At 42.3% G+C, this 26,894-nt stretch overlaps 1 protein-coding gene and 1 long non-coding RNA gene across 3 annotated transcripts in view; both read left to right on the top strand.

The window, feature by feature from the left end:
* TECTA (tectorin alpha) overlaps positions 1–26,894 on the top strand; it is a 95,910-nt gene that overhangs the window by 189 nt on the left and 68,827 nt on the right. For both annotated transcript variants that reach the window (XM_075073558.1, XM_032785229.2), the window contains exons 2-8: positions 2,933–3,044; positions 8,257–8,406; positions 11,851–11,990; positions 14,309–14,490; positions 16,182–16,438; positions 21,377–21,503; positions 23,419–23,535. In XM_075073558.1, coding sequence (XP_074929659.1) covers positions 3,041–3,044; positions 8,257–8,406; positions 11,851–11,990; positions 14,309–14,490; positions 16,182–16,438; positions 21,377–21,503; positions 23,419–23,535 — 977 coding nt within the window. In that variant the 5' untranslated portion in view covers positions 2,933–3,040. The remainder of the gene's footprint in view (positions 1–2,932; positions 3,045–8,256; positions 8,407–11,850; positions 11,991–14,308; positions 14,491–16,181; positions 16,439–21,376; positions 21,504–23,418; positions 23,536–26,894) is intronic.
* On the top strand, positions 16,532–21,290 carry LOC142047911 (uncharacterized). The gene is made up of 2 exons (XR_012657231.1): positions 16,532–17,084; positions 19,786–21,290. It is a non-coding gene; the product is annotated as an uncharacterized LOC142047911 (long non-coding RNA).

Here is a 26,894-nt window from a genome sequence, read left to right as displayed (position 1 = left end):
CCGAGCCGTCAGGGGCCTCCTCGGAGCGGGCGGGGGCTGCTCTGCCCTGCCCTGCCCAGGGCACTGCGCCCCAGGTGTCCCCTGGGCTCCTGAGAGGTGGGGGGAGGGCACTGGCTGCACGACCCTGCGGGAGAGGGGTCGCTGCCCCCGGGTCCTCAGGCGGGCTGAGTGCCTGCTGCACCCTGGGTGCTTGGTCCTGATGGCTGGGGAGGGGGAATGCGGAGTGACTCTGGATCCTTGGGCGCTTAGGATGAGCCGGGGCCCAGGGGACCTGGGCGGTTTGTGAGAGAAACAGAGGGAAGGCTTTTCGTCGGCCCTTCCGTGAAACTAGCCCTTAATGCCCGCATGCACCTTGAGAGTTCAAATATAATCCAGTTTCATTTAGATGCATCTTTGATTTTTTTCCCCCCGCCCCGAGGCTGAGCACCACTAGGCAAGTGCAGGAATGTCCTAGATATTGACTTGTTTTCACTACCTCATGGAGAAGAAAAAGTGATGCATGTAATCAAAAAAAAAAAAAAAAAAGGTATAAGGTTCAGTTAAACTCAGCTGTGTATTAACTTACCGGTTTTGGCTGTACCTAATATGTGCTGTAATAATTTGCACTTCTTGCAGCTTAGAAATGGAAATATGAGACAGGAAGGAAACTCGAAAGGTCATCTAGTCCATTTCCTGCACCCCCCTGGCTGAGGCAGGGTTAAGTATATCTGGACCATCCCTGACAGGTGTTTGTCTAACCAGTTCATAAAACCCTCAAAAGGATATGAATTCCACCACCTCCCTTGGTAACCTGTTTAAGCAACAAACTTTTGAACTATAAGAATAGTTCATCTTAATATCCAACCTACATCTCCCTTGCTGCAAACTAAGGTGACTACTTGTTCTAGCCTTGGTGAACACAGAAAAAAATTGATCACCATTCTCTTTATAGTAACCTTTTATGTATTTGAAAACTCAGCCTTCAGTTAAACTAAACATGCCCATTTCTCTTCAACTTTTCCTCATGGATCATGTTTTCTAAACCTCTTATCACTTCTGTTGCTCTCTTCTGCACTCTCTCCAATTTGTCCACATCTTCCTTAAAGTGTACTGCACCAGACTGGACATGGTACTCCAACTGGGGTCTCACCAGTGCACCTGTTGTATCTTATATGATATTCTTGTTAATACATCTCAGAATGACATTTGCCTTTTTTTCGCACAACAGCATCACACTGTAGAGACTCATTCAATTTGTGATCCAATATAACCACCAAATTCTCTTCTGTAATACTGCTGCCTAGCCAGTTATTTCCTATGGTATTTTATCTTTGTGCATTTGAGTTGTCCACTTGAAGTGCAGTACTTTGCACTTGTCCTTCCTGAATATCATCTTATTGATTTCAGGCCAATTCTCCAGTTTATCAATCTAAATTTGAATTTTAATCTTGTCTTTCAAATTCTTCCACCTTGGTGTCATCTGCAACCTTTATAAACATACTCTCCACTCCTTCATCCAAATTGCTAATGAAAGTATTGAGTAGTGCCAGACAGGACAGACCTCTGAAGGGCCCCACTTGATATAACTTGCCACTTTTACAGTGAACTATGATAGCTACTTGGCCTTTCAACCATTTATCACCCACCCTTATAGTAATTTCATCTAGACCATTTTTTCTGAGCTTACTTCTGAGAATTTCATGTGGGACTGCACCAAGAACCTTACTGAGGTCCATATATATATATATCACTTCTACTGCTTTCCCCCATGCATTAGGCTGGTTGCAGAGGCAAAGAAAGAAATTACATAGGTTTGACATGATTTGTTCTTGGCAAATCCAGTTGGCTATTATCATCGTGTTTTTATTCTCTGGGTTTGAACACCTTGCTTGTTGCTTCTTCCCTCCAAAGATTTCAATATACTTTATAACATTTAACTAAAGAAACCTGTGTGCCTTAGATCATTGGAAATGAAAGCATAAAAGTCTGATATACATTTCGCTTCCCTTGGTTTGTCTCTTTTTGTATTTCCTTGGCTGGGATGAGTCAGTTTCACTCTGGTTACTAGTCAGTTTCACCTTCTGGTTCTCTTACATTTAGCATATAGTTATTGATTGAGTTAACAACAAACACTTTAAAGCAGGGGTAGGCAACCTATGGCACGCTTGCCAAAGACAGTAGGTGAGCTGATTTTAAGTGGCACACTCACTGCCTGGGTCCAGGCTCTGCATTTTAATTTAATTTTAAGTGAAGAGTCTTAAACATTTTAAAAACTTCATTTACTTTACTTACAAGAATAGTTTAGCTATATATTATAGACTTATAGAAAGAGACCTTCTAAAAACGTTAAAATGTATTACTGGCATTCAAAACCTTAAATTAGAGTGAGTAAATGTAGTCTCAGCATACTACTTCTGAAAGGTTGCCGATCTCGGCTTTAGAGGAAGGTTTAAATCCAGAAAACCCTTTTCATTGACATTTTAAAAATATCGTGGGTACCTTTTCAGAGTAGATTTTGTAGTTATTTCCACATTAACACTTAAAAAAAATCTTAATTTTGGATCTAAAACTAGATGTCCTTTTAGTCAGCTGTGTGAAAATGCTACAGTGCAAATTATCATGTCATGCCACTGTATGTGTGAAACATGCTTTGAAAATACCATACGCTGTCCTTGCATTTTCTGTTAACCCTTTATTATTAACCTTGAATATTTTGCCTTATTGATGCATACTTGCATGGTAGAACAGTAGTGCAACTTTGGAAAATGCATCTAGAATGATTATGACTAGTGTTAACTGTTCAGGAATGGAATCGAATGGAATTGGAATTGGGAAAGATGCTTTTTGAATTGGGAAAGTTATGCAGACCCTAAGCTTGCTATCCTCTGGAGACAAAATTAGTTTGCTTAGCTAAAAATTCAGTGTGAAATATTTCTGATGTTTTCTTTTCCAGTGTTGTATTGAGGTGACTTTCTCATGTGGAATTTACCAACTGATGTTAGCTCAGTGCATGAACAGTGGTGGAGTTGACTAAAAAGCAAAGTAAAGGAGATAGAGCTTTATGGGTGAGTGAGTTTCTTTTGTTTAAAAACTTAGAATTTTAAATGGTCCATCACAGAAGGTTTGAATGCATATTTGGAAGTAAATAGCTGTCTCTTCTGTGTAACTGAGCTACAAGTGTATGTTAAGATCAGGGCATTTCAGCGCAAAGCCTTGATTGTTAGCATGTATCATCCCTGCAGCGTATTGTACATTTCAGCATGAAATGTATGTTTTGTGAGAGAGGGACCCTTCCTTGAGTGTTGCCATTCACAAATAATACACATTGCATCACTGAAATGAAGCTTCCTCAGGGGAAGGAGTGTGCACCCCATGGGTAATCAGCCTTATGTGGTGAGAGAGTACTTAAAAAGAAAAAGTGGCTGAGAACAAAATGGCAAACTCTTATAAAAATGCCATGGGGGCTTTAATGTCCACACAAATGGAATTCCAGGAGAAGATACTTTTATTCCCATTATACGTTGTGTTGTACTGTGTACGAAAATCTTTCCCAGAGAGTAGTTATCAGTGGTTCGTAGACATACTGAAAGGGCATAACAAGTGGGGTACTGCAGAGATTGGTTCTGCGTCCGGTTCTGTTCAATACCTTCATCAATGATTTAGATAATGCATCGGGCAGAGGTGAGCAAACTACGGTCCACATCCGGCCCATGGGACTATCCTGTGTGCCCTTGAGCCCTCAGCCACAAAGCCTAGCTCCCAGCCCCACTCCTACTGTTCCCCCTTCCCCGCAGCCTCAGTTCGCCATGCTTCCAATGCTCTGGGCAATAGGGCTGCGAGCTCCTGCCGGGCAGCGTGGCTGCCAGTCCTGGTGCTCTGAGTGGCATGGTTAGGAGGCAGGGAGCAGAGGGGTTGGATAAGGAGCAGGGGGTCCAGGGGCACAGTCAGGGGACAGGGAGCAGGGGGTGGTTGGATAGGCGTCGGAGTCCAAGGGGACCTGTCAGGGGACAGGGGTGTGGATAGGGGTTGGTGTCCCGTGGGGGGTAGACAAGGAGCAGGGGGGTTGGATGGGTCAGAAGTTCAGAGGAGGGCAGTCAGGGGTGTGGGCCAGGCTGTTTGGGGAGAGACAGCCTTCACTACCCAGCCCTCCATACAGTTTCGGAATCATAATGTGACCCTCAGGCCAAAAAGTTTGCCCACCCCTGGCATTGAGAGTTCACTTGTAAAGTTTGTGGATGATACAAAGCTGTGAGGGGTTGTAAGTGCTTTGGAGGATAGGATTAAAATTCAAAATGATCTGGACAAACTGGAGAAATGGTCTGAAGTAAATAGGATGAAATTCAACAAGGACAAATGCAAAGTACTCCGCTTAGGAAGGAACAATCAGTTGCACACATACAAAATGGGAAATGACGCCTAGGAAGGAGTACTGCGGAAAGGGATCTGGGGGTCATAGTGGATCACAAGCTAAATATGAGTCAACAGTGTAAGGCTATCACAAAAAAAGCAAACATCATTCTGGGATGTATTAGTAGGAGTATTGTAAGCAAGACACTAAAAGTAATTTTACCACTCTACTCAACGCGGACTATGCCTCAGTTGGAGTATTGTGTCCACTTCTGGGCACCACATTCCAGGAAGGATGTGGACAATTTGGGGAAAGTCCAGAGAAGAGCAACAAAAATGATTAAAGGTCTAGAAAACATGACCTATGCAGGAAGATTGAAAAAAAATGGGTTTGTTTAGTCTGGAAAAGAGAAGACTGAGAGGGGACACAACAGTTTTCAAGTACATAAAAAGTTGTTACAAGGAGAAGAAAATTGTTCTGAACCTCTGAGAATAGGACAAGAAGCAATGGGCTTAAATTGCAGCAAGGGAGGTTTAGGTTGGACATTAGGAAAAACTTCCTAAATGTCAGAGTGGGTAAGCACTGGAATAAATTGCCTAGAGAGTGGTGGAATCTCCATCATTGGTGATTTTTAAGAGGAGATTGGACAAACACCTGTTAGGAATGGTCTAGATCAGTTTTTCCCAAACTTGGGGCACCGCTTGTATAGGAAAAGCCCCTGGCAGGATGGGACAGTTTGTTTACCTGCCGCGTCCGCAGGTCCGGCTGATCGCGGCTCCCACTGGCCGCCGTTTGCTGCTCCAGGCCAATGGGAGCTGCTGGAAGCGGCGCGGGCCGAGGGACCTACTGACCGCCACTTTCAGCAGCTCCCATTGGCCTGGAGCAGCGAACCGCGGCCAGTGGGAGCCGCGATTGGCCGAACCTGCTGATGCGGCAGGTAAACAAACCGGCCTGGCCTGCCAGGGGCTTTCTCTACACAAGCGGCGGAAAAAGCTTGGGGAAACTCTGGTCTAGATAATACTTAGTCCTTCCTTGAGTGCAGGGGATTGGACTGGATGACCTCCTGAGGTCCCTTCCAATTCTATGATTCTGTGTAGCACAAGGCTTCTGAATCCCTACCTACCAAGCATAACTTATCTTTTATAGAATGGTGGTGGTAGGTTTGAGTCGTCTTACTCTTTGATAATTAATTCCTTTGTGATAGAGGTACTCGTGCAGTTTGTGACCAGAGATTAATCATCCAAGGAAAAGCAAAGTCACGGTCTCCAAGCAGATTGTTCACAGCAGAGGGAAATCTATGCAGCAGATGTTTTTCCTTTTTCTTTCATAATCTGCCATTCATCTCCACCTATAGTGGATCAAAGGAAGAGTTGATTGCAGTGGAGATGGGACATAGACACAGTCTTCTGGGTAGGTAGAGGGAAGGCAGATTCTTGGAGCCGCTAGATTGATGAAGAGAAATGTACAAGCTTGAGTTGACCTTTCTGTTGGTAATAGAAAATAGTTAATTATTTATACCTTAGTTGGAAAACTCAGACACCAACGGCCCAATATTGACCTCATTTATGCTTGTTCGACTGCATTTCAGGGAATTTAGGAGAATAATTTTAGGCAGCTTTTATATGAGAAGATTTCTTTTGGGGGGAACTTAATAGCCCTGGTCCTGAAAACGTAATAACAACACCTAGTCCTTATTGTTTTTCATAAATAGATCTCAAAATGCTTTAAAAAGGAGCTCAGTATCATTTCTCCATTTTTTATAATTAGGGAAACTGAGGCACAGGAAGATGAAGTGACTTGCCCAAGTTCTTCGAGAGGCAGAGCCAGGAGTGGAACCCAGATCTCCTGAGTTCCCATCCAGTGCTCTAAATGCTAGACTACAGTGTCCTGACGTAGTTTATCAAGTTGACTTTAGGCAGTGCCATATTCTTTGTTTGATTTGCCTTTTTTGGCAATCAGTACAGCTGGCTAATTGTTTTTTGGTTAAGTTTAGCCAGAATGGAAACTTGCAGTTGCTCAGCTTTTTCCTCACCCTGCATGCAGTTATGAGAAGCATTTGCACACTCTTTGAAAGGATGGGATGGCAGTGTTTTTTTACAGAGGCAAAGTCCTGAAACAAACAGGATGGCCTCGGAGACTGTAGAGAGGAGAACAATCCTTAGCACTTCTGTATTGTTCAACATCTTCAAACCGCTAAGTCACTGTAGACCTGTGCCCTGGGCTGTTAAAATCACGTCTTTCTGGATTTTTCCTCATCCAAGATGCCTTGCAGGCTACATTGTAGGATGCGGAGGCTGTATTAAGCCCTTGTGCTGTGCAGTTCCCTTGACTTAATGAAACACAATTTCTTTTTATCATAAATATTACGAAATGTTCAGAGCCCTGGGTAAGAAATTAGGACAGATGAGCTAACTTCTATCTGGGGTACATGTAGAATGCCAGTCACCATAGTATCTAGGCACTGAGTAACTGCCAGCCAACATTTGATACTGTTCTGTAAAGGTCAGCAAACCGCAATACACAAAGCCCTTTGATTTGGCATATAAAGAGCCTCTGCTTTGTAATTTCCATGTTACCTTGCTTCATGTGGTGCATAAATACCCAAGTGACATGCATCTTCGAAATACGTTAGGGAGTTGCAAAATTGAACTAGCAAGCTTTTTTTTTATGGCTGGCCGAGCAATTTCTTCATGTGTTTGTGCTGTTGATTCATGGCACAGTCTTAACATCCTAATCTAAAGCCTATATCTTTCCCTCCTTTTTCCATGCCTAGGTAGCAGTCCCAGTTTAACACCTTTGGAAATGGTCAGCTGGAAAAGGCTGATGTTCTTTTTCACGCTAAATCTTGCTGTGAATGAGGCATTGTTGTCTATAATGATGGGTGCCCCAGACATACCTAAGATAAATAGTTTGAGTTAGAGCCTGTACCCTATGGTTCTGATCTAAGCTATGCCAGAGTCCTGTGACTGTGAGCAAGTCACACACCTCTCTGCCTTAGTTTCCCCATCTCTAAAATGGAAGTAACACTTACGTGCCTTACAAGAGCATTACGAGGATTCATTAATGTTTGTGAAGTACCCTGCAATCCTTGTGGGGGAAAAAAGAGCTATGTCAGTGCAAGATATTGTTATGATGACAATGGCATCTCAATTGTAATTTAGGATTTTATAGTTTTGTCATGGGCATGATTGTATTAATCTTGTTGGAATTCTAACTACTGTGTTTTATGGTCTTAAATAATAGCTATGCGTTGTTTCTCTGGGTGTGTAATAACTATCTTATGCGGATTAATGATTATAATATTTACATAGTGCCATTCATTCTGACACATCCTAATGCATTTTAAGAACTATATGCGTGTGGCATCACTGAAATGCAGCCACTTCTTGGGTGGAGCATGTCAGCCACGCAGACAGCATGCCACATAACTTTGAGGCTGGGAATTTTAGCCAATGACCCTGAGAAAGAGCTTTAAATTAAGTTCCATAGCTTCTTAAATGTCCACACAGAGCAGCAGGATTTTAATTTTTATGGTCTTGTTTCAAACATCCCTGCACAGTAAACTTCATGGAAGTCAGTGTTATCCCCTTCGAAGCAATGAAGGGCTGAGTTGACTCTGTCAGGATTCAAACTTGTTGATCCAGGGAATCTGGGAAGTGTTCACGGTTACTCATAAGATCAGTAAGCAGACTTTTTTTGCTGTGGGTCACTGTCTTGAGGAAGTGCCTGGTAGTATTTCAGGGTACTTGTGCTTGGAGGAGTAAAATATATGGTAGTATACTCTGTTTTGTGCCAAGTGTCCTTAGCTTTTTAAAAAAATTGTCCGTTACTTAAGGAAGTGTAGCATACGATTCACTGCAGCCTGCTGGAGATGAGCTGATGAGCAGTGGATTGTGTATATTATCGATTGTTTTCTGCATTAACTGTAGAATTCCAAGAAGGGAACATGGACCAGCCCAGCGGAAGGAGTTTCATGCAAGTTCTTTGTGAGAAATACAGCCCTGAGAACTTCCCATATCGTCGAGGTCCTGGAATGGGGGTGCATGTCCCAGCAACGCCACAGGGATCACCTATGAAAGGTAGGGTTCCTACTGGCTCTGTGCATACAGGGGCTTGAAGGCAGGATCATTTCATCCCATAGCTCAGGGGTTCTCAACCTTTTTCTTTTTGAACCTCCCCCCCATACCACATGCTATAAAAACTCCCCGGCCCAGCTGTACCATGACAGCTGTTTGTCTGTATGTAAAAGCCAGGGCCAGCATTAGGGAGAAGCAAGAAGGGCAATTGCCGGGGGCCCCACACCAAAGAGGGCTCCGCAAATCTCAGTTGCTCAGGCTTTGTCTTCAGTGCCAGGGGCTGGTGCCCCAGGCTGCAGTTCTGTGTGGCAGTGCTTTAGCTTCCTGCCCTGAGCTCTAGCGAATCTAACGCTGGCCATGTTTGGCAGACTCCCTGGAAACCTGCTTGCAGCCCCCCAGACTCCTGGTTGAGAACCAAGCTTTTACTCATCCAGGAGGAAAAATCCTACTGAATTACCAAACCAAATAATCACACTTGTGTTGCTGTATGGCTTGTATCAGAATATGTACACTTCAGTAGGGCTCCTAATCCCCAGGTAGCATCAGGGCACCGTATAGACACACACAGCTAGCCTGGCATTGTCCGCAGCAGCCACTTGAAATTGAACAGGCTTACAGGATTGGATCAAAGGTGCTGGGGCAAGTTTCTAGGCATGAACCTGGGAGCCAAGAACTTTTGAGTTGTTGTCCCAGCCCTGCCTGTCCTCTCTGGCTTTGGGAATATTACTTCACCTCCATTTCCTCATCTGTGAAATGCGAACTCCTGCTCATTTCGGTTGCCCAGAGGTTAATTAAAGCTCTTAATTACTGGCAAGGGGATAGTTGCTGAAAAATTAGTTTAACTCTCCCCACCCCACTCTACTGCCAGCTGGAAAGAATCATGGCCCAAGGTTCTCCTGGCAGTAAAGTAAAGCCCTGTACAGAGCTGAGATCCAGGGAGGTAAACCCTGCCCAGCTTGTCCCCTTTTCAGTAATTCTTCAGTGGCTGCAGCAATGTGTATTTGGCACAGGTGTCTTAAACATTTTAAATTACTCTGGATTGCACCCAGCACAGCTGTTATGTATTTTCTGGGCCCAATCCAGTAACATGCAGAGTGCCTTCAGCTCTGATTTGAAGTCTATAACAGTCAAGGGGATTAGCATATCACAGGTTTGGGCCCTTGGTCAAGCAGAATCACAGTGACTTCAGTCTTTTATGCCATGTTGGGTTGCTTTCCTATTTACTTTGGGATGCCTGTTGGATGCAAATATCATGTCTGCTAAGACACATTGCACCAGCACTCTAAAGAAATGCCCTTTTCTTGCCCAATATCCTAACTGCCTTGGGGATGATCCAGAGATGCATGTCCTCTGGTATAGGCATTCTGTTACACATACACACACACCTACCTACACACACCTCCCAGGATCCATAAGACGAAAAATCCCTATATCCAGAGTCTTTATCTAGAACTGGGTCAACTTTGCCACCTTTTTCTAATCTTTCCCCACACTCTGAGAGATTTGAATTTGGTTCACTTTTTATTCAAACAATTTATGGTTTGGGAATTAGCAAGCCGGAGGCACTATGTATTTGTTAATCTCTTGCCCATCTCTATTTGAGACTACAGTTTAAATTCCCATCAGGTTGGTTTGTATCATAAGCAGCCCCAAAGGGGGAAAATAAGGAAATTGACTGGGCAAAAATGACAATAACTGGGTTTGACAGAAGAGAACAAAAGTGAGAGAATTCAGTCAAGGACAAAATGTACCATATGTCACCCAAAGTTAACCTCAGCAGAGAATCACCTAAACAAAATTTTCAGTGTGCCCTCTTTTATGTATATATAGATAGATACCTACAGAAGCTAACAAGAGGGTCCCTGTCTATATATTCTAGGCCCCCCTGACATAACTTAAAAATAAATTACAAATATTACCATAATTACAGCAGTATAATTTAGTATAACTTACCATCAATGAGCTAAGTAACTTCAAATCGCCTTCCGATAATCCCCTACTCTTACAGTTCTTCTCTTGTCCAGTAACTGTCAAATACCAGGAGGGAGAAGGGAGTAGGGGAAAGAGATTTTTATGAAGATAATCTCTTAGTTTGTGCATATGATCAGTAGATCTCAAAGTGCTTATCAGAGTGGGTAAGAAAAAAGATTATATTACATTTGACATTTGTAAGATAAGATACATTTCATCCACATGCTGAATTGCCCTGTTGAAATAGCTTATTGTTATAAACCAAACATTTTTAGAGAGAATTCTTGGCAGTGGAAATTCCACCATGAGAGGCAGCATAATGTAAAAAGAACAGGAGTACTTGTGGCACCTTAGAGACTGACAAATTTATTTGAGCGTAAGCTTTTGTGGGCTACTGCCACTTCATCGGATGCATAGAATGGAACATATAAGAAGAGCGTATATATATATATACATACAGAGAAGATGCCATACCAGCTAATTAATTAAGATGACCTGTTATCACCAGGAAAAAAAAAAACTTTTGTAGTGATAATCAAGATGGTTAATTACAGACAGTTGACAAGAGGTGTAAGGACAGTTATATGGAAAAAGATTCAAGTAGTGTAAAGACTCAGCCATTCCCAGTCTCTATTCAAGCCAGAGTTAATGGTATCTAATCATAATGTAGTAGTCACAACACAGAACTGGAAGTCAGTTTCTATTCCTGACTCTGCTTCTGACCTTTGTGTCTTAGGACAAGTCACTCATGGCCTAATTTTTCTGGAGTGCTAGGAACCTACAATTACAGTTAACTGCAATGGGATGTTTTGGTACTCATCACCTACGAAAATGAGGCTGGAAGCTTTTTTTATGTCTGTTTCCCTATTGATAAAATAGGCATAGTAGCTGCATCACAATGAAGTTCTATTAAGCAAAGGGACTCTCTCAGGTCAGATTTAAACCCAGGTTTAATTTTGTAATGTTATACAACCACCAAGCTTTTACAAAACCTAAGAGCAATACAAGTGCTACCTTGATTTTTTTTGTAAAAAATTCAGTGGAGGCAGTTTTTAAACAAATCTTTTTTTACCATATTTGCCACTGAAATTTTACAGCCTTGTGCTAAAAGTAAAATTGATTAGAAACTGACTATAAACCAAAATGGAACTGACCACTGTGTTTGCATTTTCTCTAACTTATCTCAATGAAAACAGGGTAAATAGTGAAATTACTTCACATTTTTATAATTTTTCCCCATTTTAGTTATCTAAAGTGGAGTTGGTAATACAGTTACCGGTTTTAAAATGTATGATTTTTAATCTGACTTGCTTGGCAAATGTAAATCATTATATAACTACTAAATTATTGATGAATCCCTTCCTTTTGCTGGATTTCATACTTGTGTTTGTTCTTTGGTGAGACTAAGAGATGATCTTCTATAACTGGGAAAATATGAGGCTGACTGGAAGGCATCTTGTTCCTTCCCCATTTCAGATCGCCTCAACCTTCCAAGTGTGTTGGTGTTGAACAGCTGTGGAATAACCTGTGCAGGAGAGGAGAATGAAATTGCTGCCTTCTGTGCTCATGTGTCTGAGCTGGATCTCTCTGACAACAAACTTGACAGCTGGCATGAGGTAAAGCAATTACGCCTGTGCCTTGCTAAATAGCAGCAATAACTGCTGCTATTGCTGTATTTCTATTGCTATATCTGAGATCTTCTCAGTCATTTCAAAGTAGGTAAATGTGTCCATTTTAGAGTGTTGTAGTTCACGTTTGAAGATCATTTTTATTGCTCTGTAGCTGTCACAAGAAATAAACTTGATCACTAAGCCACATTCAGGGTATGTCTACGTTAGAAACACTACAGTGGCACAGCTGTAGTGTAGACACATACTACAGCAATAAGAGGGGTTCTTCTGTCAATATAGTAAATCCACCTCTCCGAGAGGCAGCAGCTAGTTTAAAAGAAAAATTCTTCCATTGGCCTAGTGGTGTCTATGGTGGGGCTTAGGTCAGCATAATTACATCCCACAGGGCATGACGTTTTTCATTGCCCTGAGTGGTGTAGTTACGTCAACCTGACTTCATAGCATAGATGAGCCCTCAGGCATTTAACCCACTTTCCTTAGTAATTTCTGAACTCATCCTGCAAGTGAAAAATATACTTTCCTTCAGTGCAAAGCATTAGAATGGTCATTCCCTCCACCAAGAGGCTAATGAGCAGTATAGATCATTAACTGAAGGAGTGGAATCAAGAGGGTTTGAGCAGAGGACTGGCAGCTGAGACTCCTGGGTCCTATTCCCAGTTCTGCCACTGATTCTGTATGATTTGGGAAAGTTAGAAATCCTCTCTGTGCTTCAGATTTCTCCTCTTCCAAACAGGCTTAATAATGCTCATCTACCTCACAGGGGTCTCTTGAGGTTTAATTAATTAATGCTTGTAAAGGGTTTTGAGGTGCTTGGATGAAATGCACTATATAAATGCAATATAGTAGCAGTAGTAGAATTAGAGTACATTAAACTCTCTTGTGTCCTCACCTGCTTATGCTCTGCTTTTATCCCACTATTAATGACTGGAAATTGACATGAAAAAAGCTGAACTGAAACTTAACCTTATTTTTTTTAAAAAATTATCTTAAATTATTTCCTAATCACTAAACAAGCAGTGGATATAGTATTGATGTAAGTCTTCTGACCACAGAACAGATCTGCTAGGCCAGGGACAGTATAAGCTTCCCCATTCTGCTTTTTTGCTCAGCACTTACCTGGAGGGGCCCTTTCTGTGGGTTAGGATAGGAGTTGAGTTTCCAGTGGGGCTTCTTCAGATTCTATGGCAGCTGCCAATTTAAGAGTCCATTTGTGCAAGCTGTGATGATGATCTTGTGGTGGTGGCACCTGGTCACTAGGAACAGGAGTGAGAACACCAGCAGTTCATTTTATGTTGGCCCCAGAAAGTCCACCAGTTGGTAACTTAGTTTCTATCAGGCTGATCTGTTTTAGTGCTTATTTGTGGTTGTGCTCATTTTAGTTGTGAAACATATTCTACTGGCCTTAATCAGTTGAAAGGCATGTACATCCATTCACCACCTCCCCCAGATGGTGCTCCCTATACCTGTGTCTTCCCATTTATACAGCCTGCTCCTCTGCTACAGTTCCCCCAAGTCATTTGCATCAGCCACTTCTTCACACCCAATCACATGCCCCTTAATATATTCTGTACCCTTCATATGTATATCCTGGCTTACCTCTTTTTCTAATCATTCGCCCTAATTCCCAAGTTGTGCACATATGCACCTGATGCATGCAACAAAATAGCTAGCCCTAAGCACCGTTACATGTATGTTTGTATTGAATTCATAACCTTTCCAGTCCAGCACCATGTGAGTAAGAAAGCTGGTGCTTTCATAGATTAGTGGAATCTAATAAGGAATCCATTGTGTATGTACAACGAAATTCTATCAGCTTTTTATTTCAACCAAAATTGTGTGGTCTCTTCCTGGTGGGGAACAGTGGAAAAACTGAGCAACTGATCTGTGTAACAATCATACACTCAAGGGACATGCTGTTGCTTCTCTCTGCCTAGAGAAGGGTCTGGCAGCCTTCTAAGGTGCTGGCTTCTGTGACTTGCTATTTCTTAGGCTGGTATTCAGGTGGACTTTCTGATCTCTCCCAAGGGATCTGCTTTCCCTTATCAAGCTGCCTTCAGAGTGTAATTAAATGAACTGTTGAGGTGAATGTGCAATTAGCCAATCAATTGAGATCAGTGAATAGTTTGAGTATGAATTACAGATAGTTATCTAAAAGCCTTTTTTTTTTTTTTATCCATATAATTTCTTTGGCTCACAGTCCTGCTGGAGGATCCCTTTCTACAAGATGGAATATTATTGAATGAGGTCTGATTACCTCCTGATACGTTTCTTTCTCTTGTTTTTTTTTTTTTCTCCTCCACTAGGTCAGTAAAATTGTCTCAAATGTTCCTCACTTGGAGTTTCTAAACCTGAGTTCCAACCCTCTGAATTTGTCAGTTTTAGAGAGAACATGTGCTGGATCTTTCGCTGGTGTTCGCAAACTGGTGCTAAACAACAGCAAAACTTCCTGGGAAACAGTCCATACAATACTGCAGGAATTACCAGAGTAAGCATGGGGAGCATGGTGTGAAAGGAGAAGTGTCCACTGCATGCAGACAAAGCTCATAGCAGGAAAGGGTGTTGGGTGGGGGTGAGTGGGCTGAGCAGAGCAATGGGATTTAGTTTCTTTGGGACTTGAAAGGGTTTAACTCTTGCCATTGGGCCAACTGAATGTTTTATTGCATTTTTATATCTGAACTTGCCTAGAGCTTTGCATAGGTGCATATACACATTAAATAAATCTAAATACCGGGATGAATTAATGGATTATGGCCATGTGACACTCTTTTCCACTGAGCTATGACTGAATGAGTGGCAATGTACTGTGCTAATAGCTTTTGGGTGGGACATAAATCTGAGGTCCTGGTCAATTGTCATTAAAGATGTCATCACACTTTTCTTGTGTTAATCTCAGGGACCTGTCCAGTTTCCACCTTGGCAGTGGCATTCTGCCTCCCTGAAATGCCTTTTCAATTTCAATTGGATACCAGATTCCTCTTCATACAAATTTGTAAAGAAATCTATTATTATAGTATTCTGTTTAACCAGTACACCCTTAATTGAGCCAGACACTTTGTTCCCAGGGAACCAATTTAGCCTACTGATAGCTAATAGTAATGATTGCTGCTTAAATGGGACAACAGTAGCATAAATTCTGTTTAATAGACACACGTTTGGCCATTGCCAATGTAGTCTGAGAAAGATTTAATCAGATGTGAAATTATAAGTTCCAGTCTTAATACAGAAATGTGCTAAATATTAAAAATAAAAAAATCCACTGAGCATTATTTTTATTCCCATTTCTTTATTCAGTACAATATTTCATTTTAAATATCTTCAGTCTGTTTCTTTTTTGTTGGCCTCTTTTTTGGGATGCGAGGCTGCTTATCAGAGTCTTTTCCCAGTTAAAAGGATTCACAATTATTATTATTTTTTTTTGTTAGGCCTTATTTAAAGCAATTAGGTACATTGCTGTCATCTGACAAATGCACACTTCCTTTCATCTTAAAAGTGGTCACATGAGTGGTGGATGACTTTTGGCCAGGAGCTGGGTTTTATAGTGTGGTAATAGTCTTTAATGTTCCTGGTGTTCATTTTAAATCTCTTGTGCAACCTCCATGACTTTGGTGATGGGAACATCCCTAAATACATGAATGGGTTTTCAGCCTCACTTGTGCAGTGATGAGCCCATCCACGCCCAAACTGGTACAAGGTGCAAACATGGCTAAAAACCAGCTTGCTTGTTCAAGCCCTTTAGCTAGTGGTGTTTTCACCTGCAATACCTATTAGTTGGCGTTGGGCCTTGGCCAATGGATTTGTTGGGTATAAACTCTTAACATTTCTTTATGTGCACGTGTTAACTATTTAAAGGTTACTTGTGAAACTATTCCAAAGAGTTGTCAGAACTTTTAGTGAGTACTGGCACCAGTGAAGTACATAGACAGCATTTGTGAGCGTGCAGATTTGTGCAAGTGGAGGCCTGACTGAAAATATACAAAATATAGTTTGAAACGCTTTGACAGCCATCTAGTGAAAGATGGTATAGGAAGTCCTACCTACACTGAGGTTTCAGAGAGTGCTGGGGCCTTTCATGTTTAAGTAATTCTTGAAAACTGTGTGTACAGGGGCCTCTAGGTAAGACCATTTACAATTTAACAAGAAGCTTTCAAGTAAGAGCATATTTCTTTCTGTGTGCAGCTTGGAGGAGCTCTTCCTGTGCCTTAATGACTATGAAACAGTGTCTTGTTCTTCAGTTTGCTGTCAGTCTCTCAAATTACTCCACATAACTGACAATAACCTTCAAGACTGGACTGAAATTCGAAAGCTGGGAATTATGTTTCCATCTCTGGACACGCTTGTCCTGGCCAACAATCACCTGACAACCATTGAAGAATCAAATGAGTCTTTGGCAAGGCTGTTCCCTAACCTGCGATCCATCAGCTTGCACAGATCAGGTGAGGTACTGAAAGCAGCATGTTCTTTATATTCCATGTGTAAATGATAATACCTGATCTAAACCTTTGCTTTGGCAGAGGGGAGGAGTAATATTCTCATTGTGGTGCAAATTGAAACCTGTGCTTAAACAGGGTGGGGAGAAAAATGTTATTTTGCTAGTGGCATCCTACATCTTTGCTAGGAATGAGCAGTCTGCAATCAGTATTGCTTCCTGCTGGCTACTTGTGTGTTAAGCAGATTGGAGAAGGTGGAGAAAGCACAAGCCTGTACAGTAGAATATCCTTGTTAGACTCCTGGGTAGCGTATACTAGTGTCAGTGACTACAGTCGTTTTCAGTCTTGTCTGCCCCAGCTTTTAGACAAAGTCTGAAAGTTAGTCATAAGTGCAGCCCAAGCAGGACTATAATAGAAGCTGTCTGGCTAGTGTGGTAGGTCACTAACTGGGGTAGAGAAAGGTCTAACACAAGTGATACTCCCTCTACACCCAAACTACGTTAGAACCCTATTTCTCTATAACAAGAGAGGTGTCCAAGCTGTGGAAGTTAGATCTGGATCTAAACTTCTCCTAAATGTGGATTCTGCTCCCAGTGCACACGTCAGGAATGGGAACCACCTGGACAAAGCATCTTGAGCAGCCATGGTTACTGTAAGTAGCTTTTCTTTCCTTGATTTGGGTTAGGTAAGTAAATACCATTTAAAAAGTTAACCGTTTAAATGATTAAAAATTCATTTAAACGGTTAATTGGCTGGGGCTAGGGTGGTTCCAGCTGGGCTGCGCAGCACAGGCAGCTATGGCTGGCACTTAATGGTTAAGGCAGTTAACTGGTAAGACTAATTCTTAACAGTTAACCTTTTACATCCCTAGTTTGGTTCATAGCCCACCTCTAGCTATAACTATTTGAGAATGGGTTTTGAAGACTGTTGTCAGGTCACTTAAGATGGACCTTAGATGATTTCATGCACATCATCGTCCAGAGAGGAACTGATCTCAGAAGTGGGAATGCGGTGGAGCATACAAAAGAGCTTCCTGCAGTATTTTTTGTGAAAAGGATGCAACTTTTGCAATTAAATAGATGGGTGTGTTGTGCATCAACTTGACAAGAACTGATGGATGGGCATCACGATAAACTCCTCGTTACATGTGACCCTGATTTAAGATTTAGGAATAACATTGAAGCCCCATTTCCTAATGGTTCTGATCTGAGAACACACAAACAGATGCCAGTCTGATAACTTGAGAAACAAGTGAGGAGAAGACAATAAAAAAGACCTCTACTTACCCTTTTCTGTTTCTTTGGGCTTCTCATGCCGCTTCTAGCACTTTCTCGCTCCTAAACAATGGTTCAGACTAAAGTGTCAACCTGTTGCTGTCATTCAAACCCAGGTGCACAAGATTCACTACAGTAGTTGAGCTACCATCCTGATGAGGACAAACCACTGATAGCAGTAATGAAAAATGCAACTTTGATGTGTACTCCAAAGGCTGGCAGGCATTCTATGCTTCAGCCACCATGTTTTCAGGAAGAATAAGTAAGAGTAGTTGGGAATGTCAGTGACTGAAGAGCCAGTTTGCATTCTGAGGGTAGGATACAGTTTAATCAACCTCTAGACCCAGCGTCCGCTTACAGGCGCACACATTTGTACTTGCATTACTGGAGCACACCCAGGGGATCAAATAGAGCAAACCCCATCACTTGTGTTTAGATGTTAGATTCTTTAACTGTATGTATGGAAGATAGTGCGCCAGAAGCTTTGGCTGAGGCCCAGAGACTTTTCTCATCCAAAAGCTGAGACTGGAGAATCAACTGGCATAGCATTGAACACTCTTTGTACCTCCAAGCCCCAATGATAGGTAGCTGTGGGACAGATCACAGGTGCTAAATGACATTCGACTTCCCATCTCCCAGATGTGCGTGCTTCATTAGCTGAATTTGGAAAACCTAGGAATAAAGTGCTGTGTAAAAAAAATCTGTTCAATTACAGCTGTTTTCCTAGAGTTTGTTTGATCCTCTCACTCTCAAGAACTCTGCCATGAATTTCCTGGTGAGTTTTTGTTCCAGTTTGGCTGCCTGATAACTACCAGCAATCATGGGCCCTTTTCCTCTCCCTAACTTATAAGAATCAATACACAGACTCTAGTATAGATTCACTTAATGCATAGTTGGTTTATTATTCAGAACCATAGCGAGATTAAAGCAGGGGTGGCCAACCTGAGACAGAGAAGGAGCCAGAATTTACCAATGTACATTGCCTAAGAGCCACAGTAATACATTAGCAGCCTCCCATCAGCTCCCCCCGCAACTCCTAGTGCCTCCTGCCCACTGGCAGCCTCGCTGATCAGCTCCTCCCCCTCCCTTTCTGCACCTCCCGATCAGCTGTTTCGTGGCATGCAGGAGGTTCTGGAGAGGGGCAGGGAGGAGTGAGGGCAGGGCAGGCTCAGGGGAGGGGGCAGGAAGGGGTGGAGTGGGGGCAGGGGCTGTGGCAGAGCCATGGGTTGAGCAGTGAGCCCACCCCCCCAGCACATTGGAAAGTTGGCGCCTGTAGTCCTCCCAGAGTCAGTACCTGTACAAGGAGCCACATATTAACTTCTGAAGAGGCGCATGTGGCTCCGGAGCCACAGGTTGGCCACCCTGGCTTAAAGTATTAATAAAACCCCTTTCACAGGCATCAACGTGCTATACAATGTAAGCACCAAGCAGTGCTATACACCATTTAGTAAAACTGCAGCTAACTACAGGAAAATAAACCTTATAAATCAGAGCTGAAAAATGCTGACTCATTGAGAGGACCATCCTGTGGGAGGCAGTTTTGCTGGGATGGAACCAGACCTTCAACCCCATTGGATACTATGCACCACATTGATGATCTGAGGAGGCCCCAGTTGAACAGAGAGCCCAATGAGGACATAACCGTGAATTAAATCACACATGTAGGGGGGAACTTGGGGTATGGCAAGTTCTTCAAAACTGATCATTTTAAATCTTCTCCGCAGCGGCTGGACTTGCCAAAGTAACTATCTAAATAAAGGCATGACATGGAGTGGAAAGATGTCAAATAGATGAAATGCACCACTGTACTTTGGATAGCTTGGGTAATTCGTTAGCTGAATTGAGATTGCTGTTTGAAAGTATGTCACCACGGTTCACTGGTGAAATAACAACTATGGCCACTGCTGCAAGATCCCATATCTTTCAATTTTCTGAAGGATGAATAGTTGATAGTGATGTCATCTTATTCACATCCTAATGTAGGTGAATTAAAGCATTAGACCATACACTTCTGGGTTTATTACTCATTCCTCTGCCTACATTAAATAATTTTCTAAGCCTTGTTTCTGCATGTTGCAGGGGCAGGAGCAGCTATCGTCAGTTGATATTACTGAGGTATTTGCATATTAAATATGGATGAACTTGGTCCTGCTTAAATCTGCTTCTTGTCTTGCTGGCTGCTGTGGTTTAGCAGAGATCTCCAGTGATCTGAAGGTGATTGGTTTTCACAGGAGTTGTGATCGACCATCTCAATGTGGGATGGTGGGAGTTCAACCAGATTTTCTTCTCAGAGTGGACACCTCCAGCAGTATAAATAATCTGTTCATTTTTCAAATGCAATTGCCTCTGTTAGCTTTCTCTCAGGCACAGTAGCATTTTGACCTGCAAAGGCCAGGTTCTTGGCAATAGTTTAATTAGAGGATGAATATGACCCAGTTATCTATCAGTCATTGTCTACTGTCATCACCAGCTGAGTGATCCACAGGTAGAAGCGAGAAGGGTTTTGAGCCAGTATCACAAGCTATTATTTATATCCCATTGCAAGTGGTATGCACGCACAGCTGACTTCATTACCCAGGGAATGTATTTTAATTGCAAGTTGACTTGAACAGGATATTACAATTGACATGAAAGAAGGAGACAAATATCTCTCTACAATATGCCCCACTACACAAAAGAATTGCAGTTCTGGTCTGAATGATCACTTACCTTCTGAGACGGCTGCAGTCCCTGGAACAACAGAAGTGTCTGACCTTTATTTGATTACGTGACTTGGGTTTGCTTAAATCAGACCTTCAATTTTTTAGAGATGCTGATTTCCTTTTATCTATTATAGTGGTGAAAATCTCCCACCAATTTCTAATAGAAGTGTGTAATACTTGGTACATTAGACTTAACAGCTAGACCGTGCATGTAAGAAGTATCCTATGTAAGCATCTATCTTCTGCCACAGCAAAAGGAAGCAAAGATAAGCATCAGAGTTAATCTTGAACACACTATCAAATAGATTGTCACCTGATCCCCAGCTTTCCTCACAACTTTGCTTCAGTTCTCACAACCCAGTACAGATCTGCAGAAAGCTGGAATTGGGTGAAAATATTTTCATTAAAAGGCTGGATGGTTCATGGGAATAGGATACCTGCAGGTCACGAGTTCAAATCCAGGCCTAGTTTGGTAGTCCCTGAAAGTCACCATTTGATGGCTGCTTGGTGGTCACTGAAGTGACACAAGTCTGGCTTCAGCAGTACTAACCAGAGTCCTTTTTATCGAAACAGCCATAATAAGTTATGCTAATTGTCATTCAGCAGAGATGCCAAGGACTGAATAGGCCATGGAGATTGAACTCCCCTCTCAGAGATTGTCTCTCCGGACTGATAGGACAGCATGGGTGAGCTAATGCTGCTCCTTCATGTGCATGAATAAGGGAATTCAGTCTCTAGCATTTCACCAGAAATGCACTGACTTGTCAAACAAACTTAGATTGTCATTCTCCTGTGTTGAGATCCATGATATAGTGTTACGGTCAACTCGTATGCTAAATAACACAACGATAAATGGATAATAAAATGAACGAATTGACTACACCTGTCTTATGTGACCTTTGGCTATATCTGGTATTCTTTGATATATTGTATATCTTTGTGTTTAAACAACTCATTTCTTAAAGCAGGTCTGCATTGCTGGGAAGACATTGACAAACTAAACTCTTTCCCCAAGCTTGAGGAGGTGAGATTGCTAGGAATCCCTCTTCTGCAGTCCTACACCACCGAAGAGCGGAGGAAGCTGTTAATAGCCAGGTCTGGTGTTTGTTTGCTCTGCTCAGTAAAACATACTGCACAATCACATGATCTGAGATAATCAACTTCTGCGGGGGTGGGGAATGTGTTGGGGCACTGCAGATTCATGTGGTGTGGATGCACCTGACGATTACATGTTCTGCCCATTCCCTCCGGGGCACCTGGCATTGGCCACTGTCGGAGGGCAGGATACTGGGCTAGATGGGCCTTTGGTCTGACCCAGTATGGCTGTTCTTATGTAATGTTAGCTGTGGAAGGACTTGGAACTTCTGCAGAATGAGAAAGGAACATGGAAGTGGAAACAGTCTAAACCGAAGGCTCCCGTCATAGATGTTATCTGTCAGGAACTATGCATACTGGTCCGAAGACTATTGACTTTAAAACGGGCCTTGAAGCAGGCCTTCAAAACAATTTGGCTATTTAAGATGACCTTAAACCTCTGAATAATATAGTTATATTTCTTCATTAGAAATTTTAAATACTTGTTTCAACAGGTATAGAATCAGCATCACTGGCTATTTCCAAGTTAGACATTATATTAGGGAAACATTTGTTGGATTGCTTTTCTATTTGTACAATAAATATTGCTTTGAGAATGTCCCCACATTTCCAATCTCTCGTGTTTTAAATAGAACATTTAGTTTGTGATAAAAGGGTAGTGTCAAGGTCATGAGAGCTGGGATTATGCTTCCTGGGGTCCCACGTTTCTAGTGGGTGGGTTACGTAGCTGTTGAGGAAGGTGGGTAAGATTCTTGGTTGGGTGTGCCCTAAAGGATTAAAATGTGCAGCTACCCCTTTTGGTGTGAGTGAACAAAGTGCAATAATTATATATGCTAGACTGTATTACTAGAAAGCAATTATACTGTAGAATAGTACATATTACTGTGTACCTGGTAGAGCTGGTAGAAAAACTCCATGTAAATATCCATGGAATATTTTGGATTAAACAAAGTTTTCATTTTGTTTGGTTTTCATTTTTTGGAATTTTTTGTTTTTCAACAATCACCCTCTTATCTTCCCCTGCTGGGGAAAAAGGTGGGAAAGGGAAATAAAAAATGGTTTTCGGTTTTTTTTTTTAATTTACAATAACTGATTTTTTTCAATTGTATGGAATATTTTTGAGCAAAATAAAAAAAATTGCAAAAATTATTTAAAAAAAAAGAAAAGTTTCTGTGAAAGAGTTGATCAGCTCTAATTAATACCTGCAGTACACTGACCCATATTAATGCACTGTATTATTTTATTAAAAGGAAATTTATATCCTGATTAGACCACAGAATGAACCTTAATTGAAGGAACGTAAATCTTACGCAGTTTCTCCATAGGATGTGGGAGGCAATGTTTTAAATTTTGAGAAGTAACTTACATTTTTGGGGGGCCAATTTGAGATGCCTTAAAGGGGCCTTATTTTCAAAGGGTGGTTGGTAGGCTGCTTTCATGTGTCTCAAGTGAGCCATCCAAAAATCATTAGTCACTTTTGAAAATCTAATGCTTAATCCTGGGAGTCAGGACTACATTCCTCGCTCTGCTGCTGAGTCATGGAGCTTGGGTAAGCCACTTAAGTTCTCCCTGCCTCAGTTTAACCATCAGTACAATGGGTATAGTAAGAATGTGCTTATCTTTGAGGTAAGTAATGAATCTTTGTAAGGTGATTTGAAATCCTCTGATGGGCAGGCTCTAGACAAGTGCTAAATATTTATTATATATGCACAGAAATAAAAATGTAGTCAAATAAGGCATAATTCTAATTACTGCCCAAAACACTGCATAGTACTTTGAGAGCGAGGTTTTGGGATCGAAACTCTGCGGCCCTGAGGATAAAATCACATTCTGCTGTTGGCTCTAGAGTCTTGCTGATCATCACAGCTAGGTTTTCGTATCCTCATTAACAGTGTTCCTCGATGTATTCATGCAGATTGCCGTCTATCATCAAGCTTAATGGGAGTGTCATTACTGATGGGGAGCGAGAAGACTCTGAGCGATTCTTCATTCGGTATTACCTGGACTTCCCGCCAGAGGAAGTCCCATTCAGGTATGAACTTGGGAGCTGGAATTCAGAGAAAGCGCAGTGCATAGGAAAGGAGAATGATGTTCATTAGTTTGAAAGTGTTCAGCTGAAAGTGTGTCGTACAGCTATGAAATGACACTGGAAATCAGGGCTGGGCCTTGTAACACCAAAAAATTCCTTGCCCTCCTACCTTCTTTTCCTCCTTCAGTCCATATTCGTTGATCTTCTCCCCCCACACTCCTATGCAGGGTGTGTCTTGATAGCTTATTGATTAACTAGTGCGTCAGATCCAGCCTTAAACAGTCCCTTCCAAGAGCTGTTACACTGTTCTGTCCATGATCCTCATTGCCTCTCCGAGGCAACCCCGACTGCCATCTCACTAATCCCCCTGCCTGCTGGAGTCTCATGAAGCCCCTACTAATGCTTCTTTCTGGTGCCAAAACAAAATGGCTAATCCTCGTGCCATCTGGTGGGTAGAATGTACATAGGGATAAAAACTTTCCCTCTTCTAAAGACTCGGATCACAAGTTTGTGTGGGTTTTTTGCCAAAAACTATATGCTCTGTTATCTGATGATTTCAGTAAACAAATGAACTTCGATAGCGGCTGTGCAGTCAGTAGCCTTTGGTACCTCCATGTGATAACAGCTTCTTAATGGAATGAGGAAGGCTTGATCAAGCAGCAAGTCATTGCTCCTAGTACTTTGCATTTACTTAGTAAAATGCACTAGGTCTCTGTATACAATGCTAACTGTGAACCCTCACAAACCCCTTCCCTGAGGCAAGGAAGTAGATGAGTAAACTGAGGTACAGAGAGAACTCAAAGTGACACAACGGTTACAGAGCTGAGAACAGAATCCAGGTGTCCAGACAGTCGGTCCCTTACTTAACTACTAGGCAAAACTGCCTTAAAACAGCTCTGCAGTTTTAACCTATCTATGCAATCACTGCATCAGAAGGCTCGATTCTCAAATGACCCTAAGGGTGATTTGGGAGGGGCAGGAGATGGTACTAAAAGAACTAAACAGTTTCTTGCATGCAGCCTCTGAATGACTTCAGTGAAAGAGATCTCTGCTTAAATACTACAATGATTGGTGCCCTGTATATAATTAAATGATAAATTACTGAGAGACGGAGAGCTGGGTTTAGACTCAATTACACATCAAGCTTCTATGAAGATTGTAAGCTTTGTGGTAGGGACTGTGTCTTCCTATGTGTTTGGGCGCACCTGGCGCAGTGGAACTGATTCTAATTGGGTCCTCTGGATGCTGTCAGTCTGAAATAGTCATAATCATCTAACTCCTGTAGAGAGGATTTATATATAGGGTGAAAGCTTTACTGAGCAACTTGCTTCTCTCTACACTATATGTGTAAGACTAAGGGGAAGATGAAAGAAATGTGTGTCCCCTCCAGCTCCTGGCCTTTAAAGACCATTGCATCCATCTTCCTGATCAATGGGCTCTTTGTCTGAATGCTTTCATCCCTACAGCTTCTCTGAGCGACTTGGGAAGCCTTAAATGCTGTTTTTCCACTCCAGAGAGCTTCTGCCCCTTTTCAGACCAGGCTGAGGTGTCTCCAATGCTGAGTTCAGGTTTCACTTCCTGGACCATTGTACCCCCACTCCTCCTCCACACACACCTGGTGTCCCTTGTTTCTGAAGTGAATTTTCTTACCTCCCTCACCCCCCCCACCTCCAAGTCTGGCATCTGCTCTCAAACCTGTCTTTAAAGTCTTTTCCTAGTTAGATCAAGAGCAAGTGTAGCTGATTAACTGGCAGGGATGCGGTCAGATTGCCCATACAGGGATCCTGGAAATTCTGCCAAAAACAGCTGAGCTGGACATATCTGTACATGAAAAGCTTGCAAACAGAAATGACTCTCTTGGCTAGAGAGATGTATCCTATTATCTATAAAGAAAACAGTATTCTGTCTCTTTAAATCAGCCTGGTTGCATTGTAAGTATTTGCAGCCTACATGTGGCATGAATTGGAAAAGGAGTGAAATGTATAGTATAACTTTCCATCCTTCAGTGGCTTGTGTTAAAACTAAGGCCTGCTTCTTGAGTGACACCTCTTGTAGGTGGATTTCTAATGAGTTACGTGCTTGTCTGGACCACTGTTCGTACATAGAATGTCAAACATTTTTAGCCAGGTTCACTTCTTCCGGATCTTTTTCTCTGGCAGTCAGTGTCTAGCAGGTGGTTGAAGGTGATTATGTAAGTCTCAGAGGTGCCTATAACCTTGGTATCGAAGTTCCAAATGAGTACTGTGTGTAGGCCTTTGTGGATTTGGGGGAATACAGTTCTTTTACTGCAGAATTTGATTATGGTACAAGAAACAGGCTGTGAGATTTTTCTGGCTTTCCCCAAGAGGGGAAATTGGGCTAATGTTTCAGAACATACAGCATGTGTACAGTGTTTGTTCTCACTTCCCCTCATTCTCCTCCTCCCCTGTACTGGTCCCTCTATTCATCCCCACTTTTCGCCTGCAGCCCGCAGGACCTCAGTGCATCTCAGGTACACGCAGACCTTCTGAATCTACTGCGCGCTCTGCGTAAGCAACTGTTCACTTTTCTGCAAATATTAAGGTTGCCAACCCTCCAGGATTGTCCTGGCGTCTCCAGGAATTAAAGATTAATCTTTAATTGAAGGTTACGTCCTGGGACAAAACCTCCAGGAATACATCCAACCAAAATTGGAGAAGTGTGTTCTCTCTCTTACTCTGTCTCCTGCTGGAGGCCTAAGGAAGTGCACTGGGGAAATCCTCATTCCTGGTGTCAAGGTGATTAATGCTAATTTAACTGTTTGTTTGTAAAATATGGGGAATATGTTTCCACCTCTCTGAGCTAATGGTTTTCTAAATAAGCCTGATTGTATCTCCCTGTATATTGTGAGAACAGGGCAGTGGTCTGTAATTTGGGCACTCCTCCCCATTGAAGACTCGTTTTGCTTGAGATGATAGGGAAATCCTAGTGCGTTGTGGTCATTACCTCATGCTCTGTGCAGACAGAGGGCCTGCTGTTGTGAAGGAACATTGCTACATTTAACATGAGTCCCCGGGGGCTCCGATATTGCCAGGCTCCATCATCCCCTGACTGGGGCTGTGACACAGCACTGATCACATTAAGCTCTGAGTCAGATGGGAAACAAAAAGAGCTTTCTGTGCAGCCCGCTGTGGAGAGACTCTGAAATGTTACCTCCTGTCCGCAGCTCTCTAGCTTTGTCATTTCAATTCCTTTGTACTTTGTGTTGAGTTTTTGCCACTTTCCCAGCCCATCAGTAGAGATGCTACCTTTCTTCCCTGATGGGAGAGATACCAGCTGTGGCGGGGAGTAGAGAAGAGACTTGCCTCTTCCAGGGAACGTCTCTGGGTGGCTAGACCTTTTCA

This window comes from Chelonoidis abingdonii, chromosome 18, assembly GCF_003597395.2.
Source record: "Chelonoidis abingdonii isolate Lonesome George chromosome 18, CheloAbing_2.0, whole genome shotgun sequence".
Lineage (NCBI taxonomy): Eukaryota > Metazoa > Chordata > Testudines > Testudinidae > Chelonoidis > Chelonoidis abingdonii.
The sequence above is the reverse complement of the archived record's forward strand: the minus strand, read 5'-3'. Positions and strand labels throughout refer to the sequence as shown.